Source organism: Chaetodon auriga, chromosome 24 (genome assembly GCF_051107435.1).
Source record: "Chaetodon auriga isolate fChaAug3 chromosome 24, fChaAug3.hap1, whole genome shotgun sequence".
NCBI lineage: Eukaryota > Metazoa > Chordata > Actinopteri > Chaetodontiformes > Chaetodontidae > Chaetodon > Chaetodon auriga.
In genome coordinates, this window is record NC_135097.1 from 10285878 (window position 1) to 10303032 (window position 17155).

The 17155-nt window shown below is 44.0% G+C and overlaps 1 protein-coding gene across 1 annotated transcript; it reads left to right on the top strand.

The window, feature by feature from the left end:
• Positions 1-158: 158 nt before the first annotated feature.
• Positions 159-16813, top strand: sec24d (SEC24 homolog D, COPII coat complex component). The gene is made up of 23 exons (XM_076725202.1): positions 159-233; positions 1338-1552; positions 2243-2345; positions 2453-2589; positions 2743-3075; positions 3633-3754; positions 3863-3974; positions 4085-4212; positions 5823-5961; positions 6155-6270; positions 7546-7670; positions 9610-9801; positions 9967-10060; positions 10774-10890; positions 11084-11254; positions 11849-11945; positions 12038-12183; positions 12274-12412; positions 12910-13028; positions 13138-13317; positions 13506-13697; positions 14237-14326; positions 14778-16813. The coding sequence occupies exons 2-23, from the start codon at positions 1402-1404 to the stop codon at positions 14916-14918; spliced, it is 3144 nt and encodes a 1047-aa protein (XP_076581317.1). The 5' UTR covers positions 159-233; positions 1338-1401; the 3' UTR covers positions 14919-16813.
• Positions 16814-17155: the final 342 nt, after the last annotated feature.

Here is a 17155-nt window from a genome sequence, read left to right on the forward strand (position 1 = left end):
ATAAATAGATATCGTGTTTGTGTGATTCATATAGTATAATAACATTCAATCGCTATTTTGGATTTTATTTTGAAATACATAGCCGGAAACATCGTCTCTTTTCTCCGCATCGATCGACCGGAGTGATTTTCGCCGCGTAGCAAGCACAGCGACCGGTGCTTTGGTGGAGTTTGACGTGGCACTCTGCTTTCACTGACGGCAATATAGTGAAGAGGACTCTGCCCAATATCCAGGTAAATACCGTTAGGACAGTATTTATATTGCTGCTAATACAAATGTGTAGTCCTGCGCCAGATACGTCTTTATTTGACGGTATTTGTGTTTGAAGTGAACGCGCCTGTGGTCCAAAGGAAAACTTTGTAGTAATTTCCGCGTAGCTAGCAAGATGTTTTCCATCAATATGCAATCAACACAGAACGAGGAGCTGTGCTGTCACGATACTACACTATTTCGATAAGGTGCAAAGCTATGTTATAACCAAACTATTAAATTACAAAAGAGGACAACGTGTGTGCCCGTTCAGCTGGACGTTAATTGACGGACGATAGGGATGCGCAGATTTTTAGCCATCCTAACGGTCTTTGACGTGGCAATGCTCGGGAAGTGGCAAATACAGTTAACTGTTGAAGTGAACTCGTAACCACGGTTATTTTATTTTCTTTGTACATTTTGTGTGAGTAAAATGTGTTAAATTGGTTTTATTATGTAGTAATAAATCGCTTTCATGGAGTTGTCAGTGCGCAGCTGTTGTTTTTGGGGACCCAGTTGTGCCGAAGTTTCTCTTCTTTTTAAAGGTATGACACCCTGAAAAAGTCTAAAGGCCTTCACAACACACCACTTACTGTGGATGACAGCAAAACTCTTAACAGCCTGTAGGCCATAACATAGACAAGTGAAACGATGAAGCTGACTCCATGTGTTAAATTGCCCTTAATTACATGCCCGTGGGGGTATTCATATAGCCACGGTGAGTGTAAACACTGCAAACTACTTCATTAACTGTCAATTACTTGCAGTTCTGACAGCAAAACTGAAACTCATGGAGTCACTCCAAGATCATATTAGCATGGATAAGCCGGCCTTATCTCTCAAGAAGCAATATCAAAGGTCCATGTGACAGGAGTGTTGATGATTGCATGAGGTCAAAATATCAGTTGTTGGCGTGGCTTTGTAAACATGCTTGGTTTATGTAGGCAATATTTTACAGAGTTCCACTAATGGGATGGATGCAAACTGTCCAGAAGGTTTTCACCGGGAATGTATTTTTGGTTCCTTGTTCTATATCAGCAATGAAGTGCATGACTACATCATGCAATCTCTAAATATTCTTCTTTCAGTTTAACAGGTTGTCAAGACTCATTCATCCTGGCATGAGAAGACAGTAACAGTCATCGCATCAGCATGAGTCAACAGGGTTATGTTGCTGCACCCCCGTACTCCCAGGCCCAGCCAGGGATGGGAGGCTACCAAGGTGGATTTGGGACTGGCCCTGCACAGCCCCTCTACGGGCACTATGGGGGACCACCTCAAGCATTCGCCGCACCTCCAACAGGTAAAGGACTTCTAGTCTTGTGTTTGGATTGTTTTTCAAATAGGACTGCAACTAACCATTAATTTCAGTGTCTGTTAATCAGATGATTATTTTCACTCTTAGCTTATTAATTGTTTGGTCTAAAAAAAGGTGAAAAATGTTGTCCACAATCTTTTGTCCACAACCCAAAGATATTCAGTTTACTGTCACTGATATTTGACAGCTAATTGATTAAAGGATTCATTGCTGCAGCTCTATTCTCACATAACATGGTTGTGACGCTTCCATGTAACAAGTTCAGTCTTGCCACCAAGCAAGAACAGCTCATTCATTCTTGAAGTCCAGCAATTGTAGCAACAAGTGCCCTTTCTCCACAACAACAACAACAACAGAAGCTCACATTTCCCAGACTTTTCAGGCCGACATTGATATTCTCAAACAACAGGCCTGAAGTGAGTGCTTTGGAGACTATGAGCTAATGGCTGCGAACATGTCTAAGTTTGTATTGTTCATTATGTTTTATCTGTCATGGAGTGTGTTTGTGTGTCTCTCCTTTAAATAATTAATGCGCTACGCCACACGTTACATGCCAGCGGCACAAAGAAAGATTCAGTAACTCATTTGCTTTTAAATGTTAGCTATAGAATCATACAGTGAAAACCGTACATACTGCATATACACTGCTGACATGGTGTCTGTTACTCACTGCAGCTATGATGAAATCACCAGTTTCCCCTGCTGCTGGCATGCCTCCACCTCCAGTGTCCACTCAGTACAACCCAAATATCCAGCAGAATGGCGCACACCCACAGAGGTAACAGTCTTCAGACTATGTTGGCAAAATTTCATACTGCATGTTACACACATCGTGGTACCACACTGTACCTGCTGTGGATTCATAGCTGTTGTTATATTCCTCAGATACCCTGCCCCGCCAGCTGCCTCTGCTGCTTATGGACAACCTCAACAGTCTCCATACAACACCATGGCCTCTCAGGGTCCGCCTCCAACACAGCAGCTCACCAATCAGATGAGTGCTATGAATCTGGGCAACTATGGTAAGTTTTCTCTGTGCTGCTACTTGTTACAGATCTCAGCAGACAAGCAATTGGTTTTTATTGATTATAGTATTTCAGTGGAAGGGATGAGACAGGGGTTAGAAAAACAACAGCCAGAAAGTACTCACCAGATTTCATTCCTTTATTGTGTAGCCCCTGGTCCCATGCAGAGCCCTCCTCCTCCAACGAGCTCTGTAGCCCAGCAGCCTTTCCAAACATCCCCTCCTCCAGCAATGGGCCAGCCACAGATGCCCCCAGGCCTGCAGTCACCCCAAGCAACCATGCCAATGGCAGGCCCACCGATGCGAGCCCCACAGATGGCAGGCCCTCCAATGGCAGGCCCTCCAATGGCAGGCCCTCCAATGGCAGGCCCTCCAATGGCAGGCATGGGCAGACCCTTCCCTGGACCACCTCCTCCAGGCCCTGGAGGTTTCCAGCAGCCTGGTCCCGGCGCTGCTGGTCCACCAGGATATCCCCAGCAAGCAGGTAACTGTGACACTGTGAATAAAAATAAAAATTGAGCTCCCACCAGTCAAAAAGACAGATCTGAAAGGGATATTGACACAAGATTGTTTTAGTTACTTACTGATAGTGACACTGATACGTGGTCATTAGCTCAGCGTGCGGATTCTGTGGTCACAGGAGTTTCCTGCTTGACAGACAGAAATTAACAACAGCAAATGGAGAATGCACATGAAAAGATTTGAAATCACAACAAAAATGAACTATTCACAAGAGAAAATGTTTAATCATTTCACGTCGTGTGCATTTGGTGCTTGATTCTCCTATGAGGCTGCTCTGTGTCTCAAAACAAATTTGTTTGTTGAACAATTCTGTAATACAGAAGAGTGCAGCAGGAGAATCAGTCTTTGACATACATGAAAACAAATGTTCTCTTTGCTGCTATTGGATCAGTTAGATCTGAACTTATTCTACAGCTTTTAGTCAACAGAACAGAGTTCTGCTACCAATTCTGTACTTCACACTGCAGCCAATGAATGTCATTTAATAACCTGTATATACTGTTTTAATATAATGTTCAGGTCAGTTTGGGGGACAGATGGCTGGTCCCCAGCCAGGCATGCCAGGGGCCTTCCCTGGAGCAGCAGCCGGACTGGCGGGACCGCCTCAGAAGAAACTGGACCCTGACTCAATCCCCAGCACGGTGAGTAGAGGACTAATCCTCCTGGGACTGCATACCCTCACATACCAGCGCACCACACAACTCTTGAGGAGTCAGATTTTACTGTAATGCCTAACTTGTCTGCTTTAGACCCAAGTGATTGAGGATGACAAAGTAAAACAAGGGGGGCAGGTCTTCAGCACAAACATGAGAGGACAGGTGCCACCTCTGGTCACGACTGACTTCACAGTGCAGGACCAAGGTAACTCGTAATCCCCTGTTTTTAATTACTGACTTCTGATTAAACAAAGAGAATTACACGGTCCACTTTTGTTTCAAAGAGACTGACAACCTTCTTTTCGCTAATCCCAGGCAATGCCAGTCCCAGGTTCATGCGTTGCACCACCTACACTCTACCCTGCACCGCCGATCTGGCCAAACAGTGCCAGGTGCCCCTGGCTTGTGTCATTAAACCCTTTGCCAGTTTGCCAAAGAATGAGGTAAGTCATGGTTTTACAACTTGTAACTTGAAGCCAGTTGCCTTATCTAAAAACAAACGTTCAGATAATGTCAACAATGCATAATTACCTGCTCAGACTGAACAGATTTGCAGCAGCTTTGTTGTGAAAAAGCACATTTTCCTCATCCAACTCTTGAGGGGAATAATAAACGCTAATACACGCCATCGTCTCCTACAGACTGAGAATTTATTTGTGGTGGTCGGCCTTGTGTTGGGAAGCATCCATCACTTGAGCAGGCTGTGATACAGTTGTGTGCAGAGTTTTGATGATTTTTAGTTCCCGCTCTACGTGTGTTTACACATTAATCATTCATATTGTCAGCCAATCTGCACTTTTCGCATTTTGATGCAATTGGAAATCATGCAATACAAAAACTGTCTTGGCTGGGCCTAAAATCTGTGTATGTCATCTCAAGAATGACTGATGAAACTTACAAGAACACACGTGTTTTTCTGCAGTAGGAACCCCATATTGCATTTCTAATGGGTTTAGTTATATATTTCTATTTGAGCCACACTTTTAAAAATCAAAATAAGTACAGCTGTGTTTTACTTGGGATTTCCTTCTGTGGTGCTTACCTGTATGATAGAGATCAGTATATTTGCTTTGATATTATTTATTGGTGATTAAAAATGAAAAGTAATTTGGGGCAATACAATATGCAACTACCAAATGTGCTTTTCCTTTGATAGATGCCTCTGTGTGCTACAAAATTCATTTGTCCTGTGAATGACCTCCTTTTGGATCCTATGCGATCCAAGAATCCTGCCTCAGATATTCCCTCCCTCCACTCGCCTTGTCCCAGGCACCGATTGGCCTTTTTAGGCAATGTTAGCTTTCTCTCATCTGACTTTAGGCTAATTAGCTAATGTCAGATGTGCAGAGACCACTGAAGAAGAAAGGAGGTTTATACAAAAGGAATTAAACTTGAGCGTATTGCACTCTCAGATGTGATTGCATCTCATGCGGCATGGTGCATAATCACTCTGCAATCAGACCAAAACAGTAAAACTTAGACTCTTAAGCCCTGAGTTTGTTCATAAGTCAGAAGAGTGTGCTATTCTGTTTAGATGCTCTATGTATTGTTTTGTTAACCAACAGATTTTATTCTCTGCACTGGGTAAACAGCCCTAAGATAATGTAAACACTTTTACTCTCCACCCCGAAGTCTCCAGTCTAATAATAAACCAGCCTGCTGCTTCGTCTGCATGTGTTGTATGGTATTTGAGTTCATTTGAAGCAAACGTTTTAAATGAATGTTGTGCCAAAGCCTGCAGGGAGTCTAAAATAAATAGTGTTGAAGATGATCTCCGTCATCTACAGGCCTGCATACAGTACACAGTAACTGTGCTGTAGGATGTACGTTAAACAGCTTCATGCTAAGCATTTACATTCCCCAACAGAGAAATGTTCTGTATATGAAGGTGCAGTGTGTATTGTTTGGGTGCCATGGAATCAGGACAGTATGTGTGAGAGTGTGTGTGTGCTTTTCTGAACACAATGAAGAACGTCGGTGAGGTCTTATCGTTGTTCCAGAAACTGCTGAAAACCAGATCATAATGTCTTTTTGTGTGTGTGTGTCTATGTAGACCCCTCTATATGTTGTGAACCATGGCGAGACAGGCCCGATCCGCTGCAACCGGTGCAAAGCCTACATGTGTCCCTACATGCAGTTTATCGACGGAGGGCGTCGCTACCAGTGTGGTTTCTGCAACTGTGTCAATGAAGGTACAGCACAGTGCAAGAAAGGCTGCGTCATCGTAAAACATGATTAGAAGCCAGATATATCATGCAAATTTAGGAAATCAAAAAATAAATTAATTTAATTGAAAGAACAAGAAAACAGGTAAGCATTAAACTACAACCCATCAGGGTTGTATGAATAGGATGTGTATTCAGTTGTGTTTCTTTGTCTTACCAGTGCCAGCCTTCTATTTCCAACATCTGGACCACATGGGCCGGAGGGTGGACTTCTATGAGCGGCCTGAGCTTTCCCTGGGGTCCTACGAGTTTGTAGCCACCCTGGATTACTGCAAGGTACAGAGCAACGACTAAAACTCTGTCAGCGCACATAATGCAGAACGTGTGAAGTGAGAGGCAAGAGACAGCCACTTAAAATCATAAAACCAAATGCAGGACAGGAAGTGTTCAGCTCAGTTCTTTTTCAAACACTAAGGGTGCATTCACACCTGACCTGTCCTGACCTGACCGGTTTGCACGGTTCCTTTGAGACCTTTGAGGGGATATGGTCTCGATCCGGTCCTAAACAAAGTCTGGAGAAGCTTATGCTGAGAACGAGATCCAACCTTAATCCAATCCAACTACTAAGATTGAGTAAGATTGAGTGAAACCGTTCCCGAAGCCAGATATGTTTTGCACAGCTGGACGCAGATGAGCGAATTTAACACATGCGAGCAACCAGCCGGAGAATGAATCGAGGTTGCAGCTGGAATAGTGTAATGTAGTATGTTGGATTTGGCCAGCGTACCTTCCTCAGGTGCTTTTTTCTGTGTTTATGTTCCCGCTATGACCCAGACACATCTGACCAATGAGTGACGTGAACATTCATGTTTTCCGTGCTGCATCTCAGCTCGCTTGGATTTTTCTCCATGTTAAAAGATATCGAATAAGGGGGAAATGCACCGAGTTCACCAACATATCAACTGATCCAGATCACAGCAAACAAAATACAGGTGTGAAATCTCCCTAGAAAGACAGTAATGCCAACCAGCTGCATGTCCCCATGGAGGCTGTGGCTGCCGAGAACAACTTCAGAGGGTCAGAGTAAGCTGGCAAAGCTGAGTCACTCCACTGGTCTACTTCTGCTCTGTTTATCAAGACGTGTAAACAACCTCTGCAGGCCAGCTATTAAGCAAAAGCCTGCAAGGTGAGTGTCTTTTCATGAGTTGTAACTGTGGAAACATAACAATGTCTAACTGTCAGTCCCCCTCACACACAACCCGTTGCCCTCCTATCAGGAATTCTCTCTGGACACGGTCTCCTCACAGCTAAGTTAGAAGCAAGCACAAGCGGAAACATATCTGGTATTAGAGAACTAATAAGAGAAATGTAAGGTGGATGGCATGAGGGTGCTGTGATTAAATCCTTAAATTAGAGGATACAGTGCTGAAAATAATAATTTGTTGCTCATGACTGGTTTGTTCAAGAGCTTAAGTTTGCCTAAGGACCATTTTTCTCATTTCCTTTAGAAATTAGATCTTTTATGCTTCATTCCTGTCAAGCCATGTTAGCCTGGAAAGATTTTTAAAATAGCAACTAACTCACTTCACCTGCTGCCTTCTTCTCACACAGAACAACAAGCCCGCGGACCCTCCCGCCTACATCTTTATGATTGACGTGTCCTACAACAACATTAAAAGTGGGCTGGTGAAACTGATATGCGACGAGCTGAAGACTCTGCTGGACAATCTGCCCAGGTACACACAATAAATCAGAAAAACATACACACTCACTCTGCGCAGGGATGAATCTGATATGTATAGTCTGTTAATCGTGTGAACTGCTGTTATTACGGTTCAAATCCAACATATGCCTTGCCAAAAAAGGACTTCCCTCAAGCCTTAAATGCCAATCCAACTGTTTGTTCTCATCAGCTGAATATTTGTGCATGAAGTTTTGCAAATACTGGGTATTGGTTAGGGAGGCTGCCAAGGCTGCCGAAAATGGAAAGAATTATCGTGCGGGCTCTCATCTTTGAGAGGCATCCAAAGCGAAACGCTTTCTTGTGCAGACAACAATGGTTTTGTGGTCAGCATTACTCCGGAAGTGAGCTCTATTTATCACAAAGGAGAGGATGATGTACTTCAACTCTGCTTACTCCTAAAATAACCGGGAAATGTACTTTTCCTCTCTCCACCTCATTAGGTCCAGCAGCAATATATCCATATTTGTCTGCTGCCATGACATCACCCTTAAAACACTTAAAGTGTTTGCTCCAGATAAGCCACCTCCTCAGCTGTGTTTGAATCTTTCCTTTTGTTTTACAGGCAGTAGATTAAAGCGTTTGCATACCCTGCATTTTTAGGAGGTTCATGTCAGTCTGCAGCGGTTTTTTCGAAATGCATGTTTAATTCACTCAAGATAAAGCTAGAGCTCGGTTTAAGTGAATGCAGGTGTAGACATTTTATCATCACAGGTATTTTTTAATCACTGTCTGGCAGGAGAAAACAAAATAAACTCATCCACGCCGAATCTGTTATTTCCAAAAGCACCTGTGACTAATGTTCGTCGAGGAGCTGCTGTTTCATAGTTAGCTAATTGCATATTTATTTTAAAGGGTTTGAGCCACATCACATGTTCCTTGGTGATATAAGAAGAGAGGTCTATAGTGTACAGTTGGCAGTGTCAGTGAAGAATGCTTTTAAATGACTGTGATGGTGAAAGCTTTTGATGTATGGTTTTGGTTCAAGCTAGCTACCAGTTCCACGCTCGGATTCAGAGTGTTCTGGGAAACGTCAGGGGTTTTCATGTCTTCAGTTCTTCTAGTGGCACTCATCTACAAGTCAAAAGACTTTTTTTGCCAACTTTTTTTTTTTTTTTTTTTTTTTACATGTCAGCGATTTCTTTGTGATTTTTCTCCAAAGTTTCCAGGAAAGGACTCTGGAATTTGATACTAATTAAGGAGAACATACACTTTCAATGAATTGCGAGCTTAACATAGAAAGTATTTTACATGGGAAGTCAGCTGAGCCTGCAAAAATGTGAAATTTATCTTTAGATTAAACATATATAGAGAATAAAGTTTCCAACAATAAGTAGTACAAATACACTTCATAGGAAAATACAGACACATTAAAGTGTTACCCTCTTTTCGAACAGTGTAAATCAAGCAGCACCTTGACTGTAATCCTGACAAGAAGACAAACGGGAAGAATAAAGTAAAATAACAGGCATGACTCACAAGTAAATGGCTTTCAGTGTTTGCTTCAGCGACCATCATGGACTTGGATTTTGTAAACCTGTCGCGGCTGATTCTTTCCTCCTCCTTTGGATCACCACTTAGGACATTAGCTTAACGTTAACAAACAAGTCCGTCTTGGATGTTTTTTCACTCCTTGATGAATGATGACCCTTGGTCTTTAGACATGGTTGGGAAATGGTTTATTTGGTGGAATGGTGCTGGAGTGGGATGCATCCCAGAGATAAACCAGTGTTTTCTCTTGTGTTTTCTTCTGCACCAGAAAAGTGCCGGTTTAACCGTTCCATTCACGCTTCTATGCCTCCAGAGCAGGGTCGTTAAGGTAGACATATACAAAAGGTCCAGAAATGCAGAGACATGACAGCAAGCACAAACGCGTCTTCAACACACAACCAGTCACATCCTGGAATTCACCGACGCTTGTTCTCCCTCACCAGAGAGGACGGCACGGAGAGCTCTGCGATGAAGGTCGGCTTCGTCACCTACAACAAGATCCTCCACTTCTACAACGTGAAGAGCGCTCTGGCCCAACCGCAGATGATGGTGGTTTCAGACACAGCCGAGATGTTCGTCCCGCTGCTCGACGGCTTCCTCGTCAACTACCAGGAGTCGAAGGCCGTCATCTCCAAGTAAGATGCAACTTCTTAGAAATTTGTGGAAGGACTGGCCCATGCTGTAGAGTTTATTTTTAAATCATGTCATGGAGGTTAACACTGCTTTCTCAAGCTTCAATCAATGCTGATTCTTTTTACTGAAAACTACCCAAGCCATAATGCTGTCCCTCTCCTCTCCAGCCTCCTGGATCAGATCCCTGACATGTTTGCAGACACCAACGAGAGCGAAACGGTCTTTGCCCCTGTCATCCAGGCCGGCGTGGAGGCATTCAAGGTCAGCCACAGTGTGACATGTGTCAACAGGAGGTGGGAGACGAGGGGCCTTCTGCAGCCTTTCTGCTGAGGCCATAGGCTTCGATGTCGGCTATTCAAAACAGCATTAACACAATTGGGAGCCACATTTGATGAGCAATGGAACACTGGTGTCTTCATTGTTGGACATTTTTAGCTCGATACTCACAGACAACATGCATCCGCCACCACAAGACTGTTTCGTTTTGTCAAAATATTTCGCATGGATCGCTGAACTCATTCAACCCATCGACTCAGTTTCTTTTTTCTTTCTCTTCCTGATGTGTTTGTGTTTACTTTAAAGTCCAACAAACCTTCCTCAGTGATATGAGGTCAGCCTCTTGGCGCACAGCAAAGGAAAAGTTCACACACAGCTTTCTTTTAATTGGAAGCAGTTGCGACATTACACAACAGCAAAGAGTCTGAGACTTATTTATTTGCTCATGCTGGTTCATGTTCATATTTTCATTTTGGGTATTGCTTCCATCTTTGAGTTTTCTTTATCAGTTTATTTTGCCACACAGGGGAGCACTCTGTAAATAAATTTGATCCTCTGCAGGAGTGGGAATTTGCACCTCCTGACCTCATGATTTCATTGTAAAGCCATAAACAGCACGTCAGGAAGGAGCACGCTACACGCCTTCGTGTGATCTTTCTTTTTGAGATCTTTCTCTCTCATCATTCTCTCCCCTCCAGGCAGCAGAATGTAGCGGAAAGCTCTTCATCTTCCACTCCTCCATGCCAACTGCTGAGGCTCCCGGTAAATTGAAGAACAGGGATGACAAAAAGCTGGTCAACACTGAGAAAGAGAAGGTGAGTCGCTTATATTCTACGTCTTATTCTCCAAATGCAGCCTGATGGTCGTTGTATATGTAGACACAGTGCAGGCTGTGCCTTCAAATTACTTGCAGTGAGCATTGGAATTAGAGTTTTCTGTAAGATCATCTGCAGTTTTCTTCTCTATAAAGAGGGTTCATACCAAATCAATTCCCTGTTTTTCCCATAGACTCTGTTCCAGCCTCAGAAAGCAGTGTACGAGCAGCTGTCCAAGGACTGTGTGGCACAGGGCTGCTGTGTGGATCTCTTCCTCTTCCCCAGCCAGTACGTGGACTTGGCAACCATGGCCGATGTCCCCTCGCACACCGGAGGCTCCGTCTACAAGTACAACAACTTCCAGGTACAACGTTGTGCTGTTTACAGGCCTCTCACTGCGCACGCAAAGATTCTACGAGCGGACCCATAAAGGATATGGACAATATGCTCGTTTTATTTCTTGTCATTCCACCGAGACGTCATAATTTAACACAGGCAGCCTAATAAAAGCTAGTTGTATCCACATAATGACTTTGGCGCAGTACCCACAGACTATTATAGACCTGTCCCATAGGAATGGTGCAACAAGCATGGGAAATCGCTCCAAACTGTACAAACCCACCACATACCGAGGCAGTTTCACACACATGGCCTAAACATACACTGAAATACTTATATAACAGCACAATATAGGCATTAACATGTGACAGTGTCTGTTACTAAGAGCTACAGCCCCATAAAAACAGATTTAGTGTTCATTTGTTTTTTTACCTTTTCCCAAACCGACATTGCAGTAAATCATCTCTCTTGGTATTAGATGAAATTTCTTCTGTTAAGGCACATTTACGAGCCCCCCCAGGCTGCTTGTTGTTGTCATGGGGCCAAATTGCAACAACACTGCCATCTGCTGGTCAAAGCTCAAATCATATTCACCGCTGACTGTCCTCGATGTCGTCAGGTGGAGATCGACGGGGAGCATTTCCTGAGAGATCTGAGGAAAGACGTGCAGAAGAGCATCGGATTCGACACCATCATGCGCGTTCGTACCAGCACAGGTAAGAAATGGTCCATGACGCACCGAGACCACCCATGCACCGCAAGGAGGTGCCTCTCAGTCGTTTGCATTTTTTGTGTGCGTGCCCCTCAGGCTTCAGAGCCACAGACTTCTTTGGAGCCATCCATATGAACAACACCACAGACATAGAGATGGCAGCTGTGGACTGCGACAAGGCTGTGACCGTAGAGTTGAAGCACGACGACACGCTCAACGAGGAGACCGGGGCGCTCATGCAGGTACGCGCCTTTTAAAAATGGTGGTTTGTTTAGCTGAGAGTTAAATCCCCAAAGCTCGGTCGTAACTCACGTTCGCACTCTGTTTCCCAGTGTGCCTTGCTGTACACCACCACCAGCGGCCAGCGACGTCTCCGCATCCACAACCTCAGCCTGAACTGCAGCTCGCAGCTGTCGGAGCTTTACAAGAGCTGCGAGACCGACTCCCTCATCAACTTCTTCGCCAAATCAGGTGTCCATCTTTACGACGGCGTCTTCAGTTTATCTCTGATTTAAAGTTTGCACTTGACGCGCAGATAAGCTCACAGCAGCCAAATGCATAAAAGATGTATTTTTCCCTCCCGTGATGTATGAACAGTCCCGTATTTCTGAAAGGAGTCATTCCACAGAGTCCGCTCTTTATTCGGGAGTGTAATGGAGCAGACGTAGCCTGCTGATGTACTGCAGTGTCATCCTGACCTTTGCTGAATTCCCCCCATGCATCACTCGATAATCTACTCATGCTCGCAGACTTATGAGTTAAAGCAGAATGAGTTGTGGGAATAAGGACCACATGTTTCACATAATCTGCACATAGCGAGCCTTAAGTACAGCTGGATTACTGACCTTCAGTTGCCTTCTTTCATCATTCATCTTTCGCATTTTACCCCCCGGCTTCTCTTCAGCTGCCAGTTAGGCCCCTGTGCTCCCTCCCTCCCTTTTAACCAACCTTTTCTCATGCCCGCTCAGCTTACCGTGCCATATTGAACCAACCTCTAAAGAACGTGAGGGAGATCCTGGTCAACCAGACAGCCCACATGCTGGCCTGCTACAGGAAGAACTGTGCCAGCCCTTCCGCTGCCAGCCAGGTCAGTGCAGGACAACACCTGGAATGAAATGTGTTGAATTTAAGCTTTGATTTTACAAAGATTTTATTATGCCGCCTATAAACGTTCTCACGCCTGTATCCACATGCAGCTGATCCTGCCCGACGCCATGAAGGTGTTTCCGGTCTACATGAACAGCCTCATGAAATCTGCTCCCTTGGTCGGCAGCACAGAGCTCCCGACGGACGACAGAGCCCATCAGAGGCTGTCGGTCATGGCCATGGGGGTGGAGGACACACAGCTGCTGCTCTACCCACGCCTCATCCCGCTGGTAGGGGACGAAATCTCTGTCTCACACACACACACGCAGAATGTACAGCAGCTATTTTCAGTCACATTGTTGAGACAAAATCAGGATGAATCTTGACTAAGTGATATTTAGCACATTTGGTGGTGCACAGAAAAGCATGTGTGCATCTAAAATGTAAGATAATGTCATCTACTTCATCTGTCTTCCAGCACAACATGGACGTGAGTAGCGAGGCTCTGCCTGCTCCGCTGCGCTGCTCGGAGGAGCGTCTGACAGACTCCGGCATGTTCCTGCTGGAGAACGGCCACTCCATGTTTCTGTGGCTGGGCCAAGCGAGCCCGCCAGACCTCATCCAGAGCCTCTTTAACCTGCCCTCGCTCGCCCACCTGCAAGGACACATGGTCAGAATAATAGCACTTCGACCTCAGCATATTTCCGAAGCAAACGAAACAGTATCTGTTTTTGGAGACGTTGGGACGAGACATTTTGTTACCTCTGTGGTGCCTGGAGGCATGACAGGACGCTCAGAGAATGTCTGGGTGTCCACTTTTGAGAAATGGACACTTCATGACTCAGCAAAGTTTGAATTCACATCTTACATCTGACCACGATTTGATCCAACACGAATCATTTGACACGTCCAAATATGAAACCAGTTGAACTTGTAAAATGAGCTCAACTGACTGATCCTGGAATCAAACATGTAAACCTCCCACCAAGTTCAAACATTTATTTTCAAGGCAGAGTTCAAACAACACTTCAGCATGTGCGAGCGGTACAGAGGAGAAGGAAGCAGAGCAGAAATGAAAAGGAACAGCTTCATTTAACGTCGTTTGGAAGAAATCTCAGCGAAAAGCATCATTAATGTTCTCTCAGTGTGACACGTGTGCTTATCAGCGCTTATTTTAGGCTTAACCAACCTTCTGATTGTGTTTTTCAGAGCGCTCTGCCAGAACTGGACAACCCGTTATCAAAGAAGGTGCGATCCATCATCAGTGGCCTGCTAGAAAAGAGGCCTAACTCTATGAAGGTAAGTTCTCAAGAGCAGCAAAACCAAACAGTTTCATGGGACAAATAAAATTTAGGTTGAGGGAACAAATTGAGGCAAAAGCCTTGAGTGATCTCTGCCTCCATCTAGTGGGGCGTTCAAGTAACTGCACCCCCCAAACTGCTACAACAGCCTCATTAGTATTTAATGCCATGTAGCTCTATAAACCAGCAAATCAGCCTTACTTAGCGTTAGCATTTGTTAGAATAACATCTATTACTCTAAATCCGCAGAGGAAAAGATAAAGAAAGAAAGACAAATGTGAAATCTGAACAGTCATTAGTCACATTTCAGTGTATCAAAAGCAGGCTGGGTACGTTTTGAGGATGAAGGTCAATGTGTACGTGGGACACAGCTGCTAAATGTAAAACCTCTCCTGACCAGCATTTGTACGGGAAGCAGATCACATTTGCTTACTTTCTTCCTGTCTCAGCTCCAAATCGTGAGGCAGAAGGACAAACCAGACATGCTGTTCCGTCAGTTCCTGGTGGAGGACAAAAGCCTGCACGGCGGAGCTTCCTACATGGACTTCCTTTGCTACGTCCACCGAGAGATCAGGCAGCTGCTCACTTAATCCCCGACGCTCGGCCTCGGCGTCCCCTTCACACAGGGTCAGTCTCGCTTGGCTCCATTTGAATTCTTAAGGACAGTCCGCGAAAAGAAGTGTTTTACAAAGACGGAGGGAGAAACGAGGGACCAGGGGGAGCCTTCTGAGATGTAACCTCAAGAGTCCAAAGCTGCCTTTCAGACGCGCTTTAGTTTCCACGCAGTATGATCTTCAAATAGCCGCTTGTCACTTGAAGACCTTCCTTGTAAAACTGGAGAAATGAAACGGACACATCCGACATTTCCAGCAGATACTGTGGAGACCGGAATGACATCAGTGCCTGAGGCTGGAATGCATTTTGGCACAAGCAATACAGCATATTTCTCCACTGTGCAAGCGTTTTTTTTTTTTGTTTGTTTTTTTTATTTCACTTTGTAGATTTAGTGTTAAGACAAGGCGTTCTTTGTGGGCAATACTGTCGATGTTGACTTTGAAACTCAATAGCGTCCCGTCTTTGTTACACGTAACTTTCTCCCATGAAAACACACACGTAAGGACTCAGAGTCAGTTTTAAAATCTTCTTTTTTAACAAGCTCAAAAGACATTTTACAGTATTTAAACAGTGTACGTTTAGAGGTTTCTACGTTTTATCACACTTGCTGTCTAAGTGTCCTAAAATAAACATTTAAATAGCGTATCCACATTATCAGGTACTTCAGAATTTAGCAGGAACTATGCCTTTTCTTCAAAGCAGATAATTGCACATCCAGCGATCTCAGATTTTTCTCTTCAGTCGTGGGAAAAGACGATCACGCGCACTGCTCTTACTCAGCATCACAGTCTGCTGATCAGGGGAGTGAAACACGCTAGACAAAGGTCCAGATCATGAGATGATCAATCAGTTGTGCTGCTGAGCAAAAGCAGTGCGCGTGATCTTCTCTTGCTCATGCAGAAACAATGCTGAAATAAAAGCCACCGCCGCTACAGCGCGTTGAATCCGTTTGACACATGCTCCCAGCTAAAAATACATAAATAAAAAATCTGATTCTTTGACCATTTAGAGCAGAGATTTGATTTTCACCGTGCAGCGATGCAGAAAACGTTTTGTTTTGGTGTTCGGAGATTAAAATGAAATGAACACAGCTGTTGCTCTGCATCGAGAACAAGGACCAACTCGACTTTTTTCTTTCTCTCTAGTCAGAATAGGAACTGAAAAGGGATACTTAAGGGAGACTTAGTCAAAGCTTTAGGGACCAAATATAAAGCTTTTCTCTAAAACAGCCACAGAAGGTCAGAGCTCGTCAGACTGATTGAGTTTCACAGATCGGGCTTGTGCCAGGACAGTCGGAAAGTGAGCAGTTACTATTGGATCATCCGACTTTTGTCAGCAGACTGTTCGTGTGAAAGAAGCTCACTGTCCAACTGAAACTCAGTCATATCTCGTCCTTCTAATAACTGTAATCTGCAGTGATGATATGTAACATTTCAGTCCTGAGTTTCAGAACAGCATCATGCCGTAACGCATTGCTCGTTTTTGTAGAGGTAATCGCTTCTGTGTAACTCCTGAATGCATTTGTATGATTATGTCTATGTGTGACTACAAAAAGTCTTTTTGTACATGAAATACACAACTTGTGTTTTCAAAATATTACCATCTGCCTTAAGTTGATATAATAGCTGTTGGAAAAAAAAATCTTAAAATATATATATGTGCTCGAGGTCTACGGCTGATTTCAATCCTTTTGGTTTGTATGCAAACATATCTCAGGTAATTTGAGTACCTTACTGTTTGAAGGTGGAAACGGTTTCAATTGAACTGGAAAGCTGGACGCTTTGTTTTTGGAGCACACTTATAGAAATTCATGGTGTGTATTTTATTCCAAACCCTCAACAATTTTGTCTGAATTAAATTCTTGACATAACTATTGTTGCTCATTTTTATTTAGTCATGACAACTACATTGAGTTCACAAGCACAGAAAATTTAGCAGACAAAGAATTAAAGAAGTTCTCTTTAAATGTGAATGTTTGTCCAGATACTCAACACAGAAAACCCTCTGACCGTCCGTCTGCTGATTGGTGGTCATCTTCTGAACTGAATTTTGTTGTTTGAGAAGCTTTAATGCTAATGGGAGCATGCGTTATCTTCATACCACCACGAGGGGGCGCCAGACGACACTTTTTCAGTCAGATGCAATTCAGCACAATCTGCCCATGTTGGACAATGAACTGGATCTGCTCATAATGAAGGGAAACTGGTTGATA

What these genes read in the sequence shown, in the direction of transcription:
- sec24d (XM_076725202.1), top strand. Translation starts at nt 1,402, where the DNA reads ATGAGTCAACAGGGTTATGTTGCTGCACCCCCGTACTCCCAGGCCCAG. An exon ending in ACAAGTACAACAACTTCCAG is followed by an intron (nt 11,255 to 11,848) that starts GTACAACGTTGT and finishes CGATGTCGTCAG; the next exon opens with GTGGAGATCGACGGGGAGCA. An exon ending in CCCACCTGCAAGGACACATG is followed by an intron (nt 13,698 to 14,236) that starts GTCAGAATAATA and finishes TGTGTTTTTCAG; the next exon opens with AGCGCTCTGCCAGAACTGGA.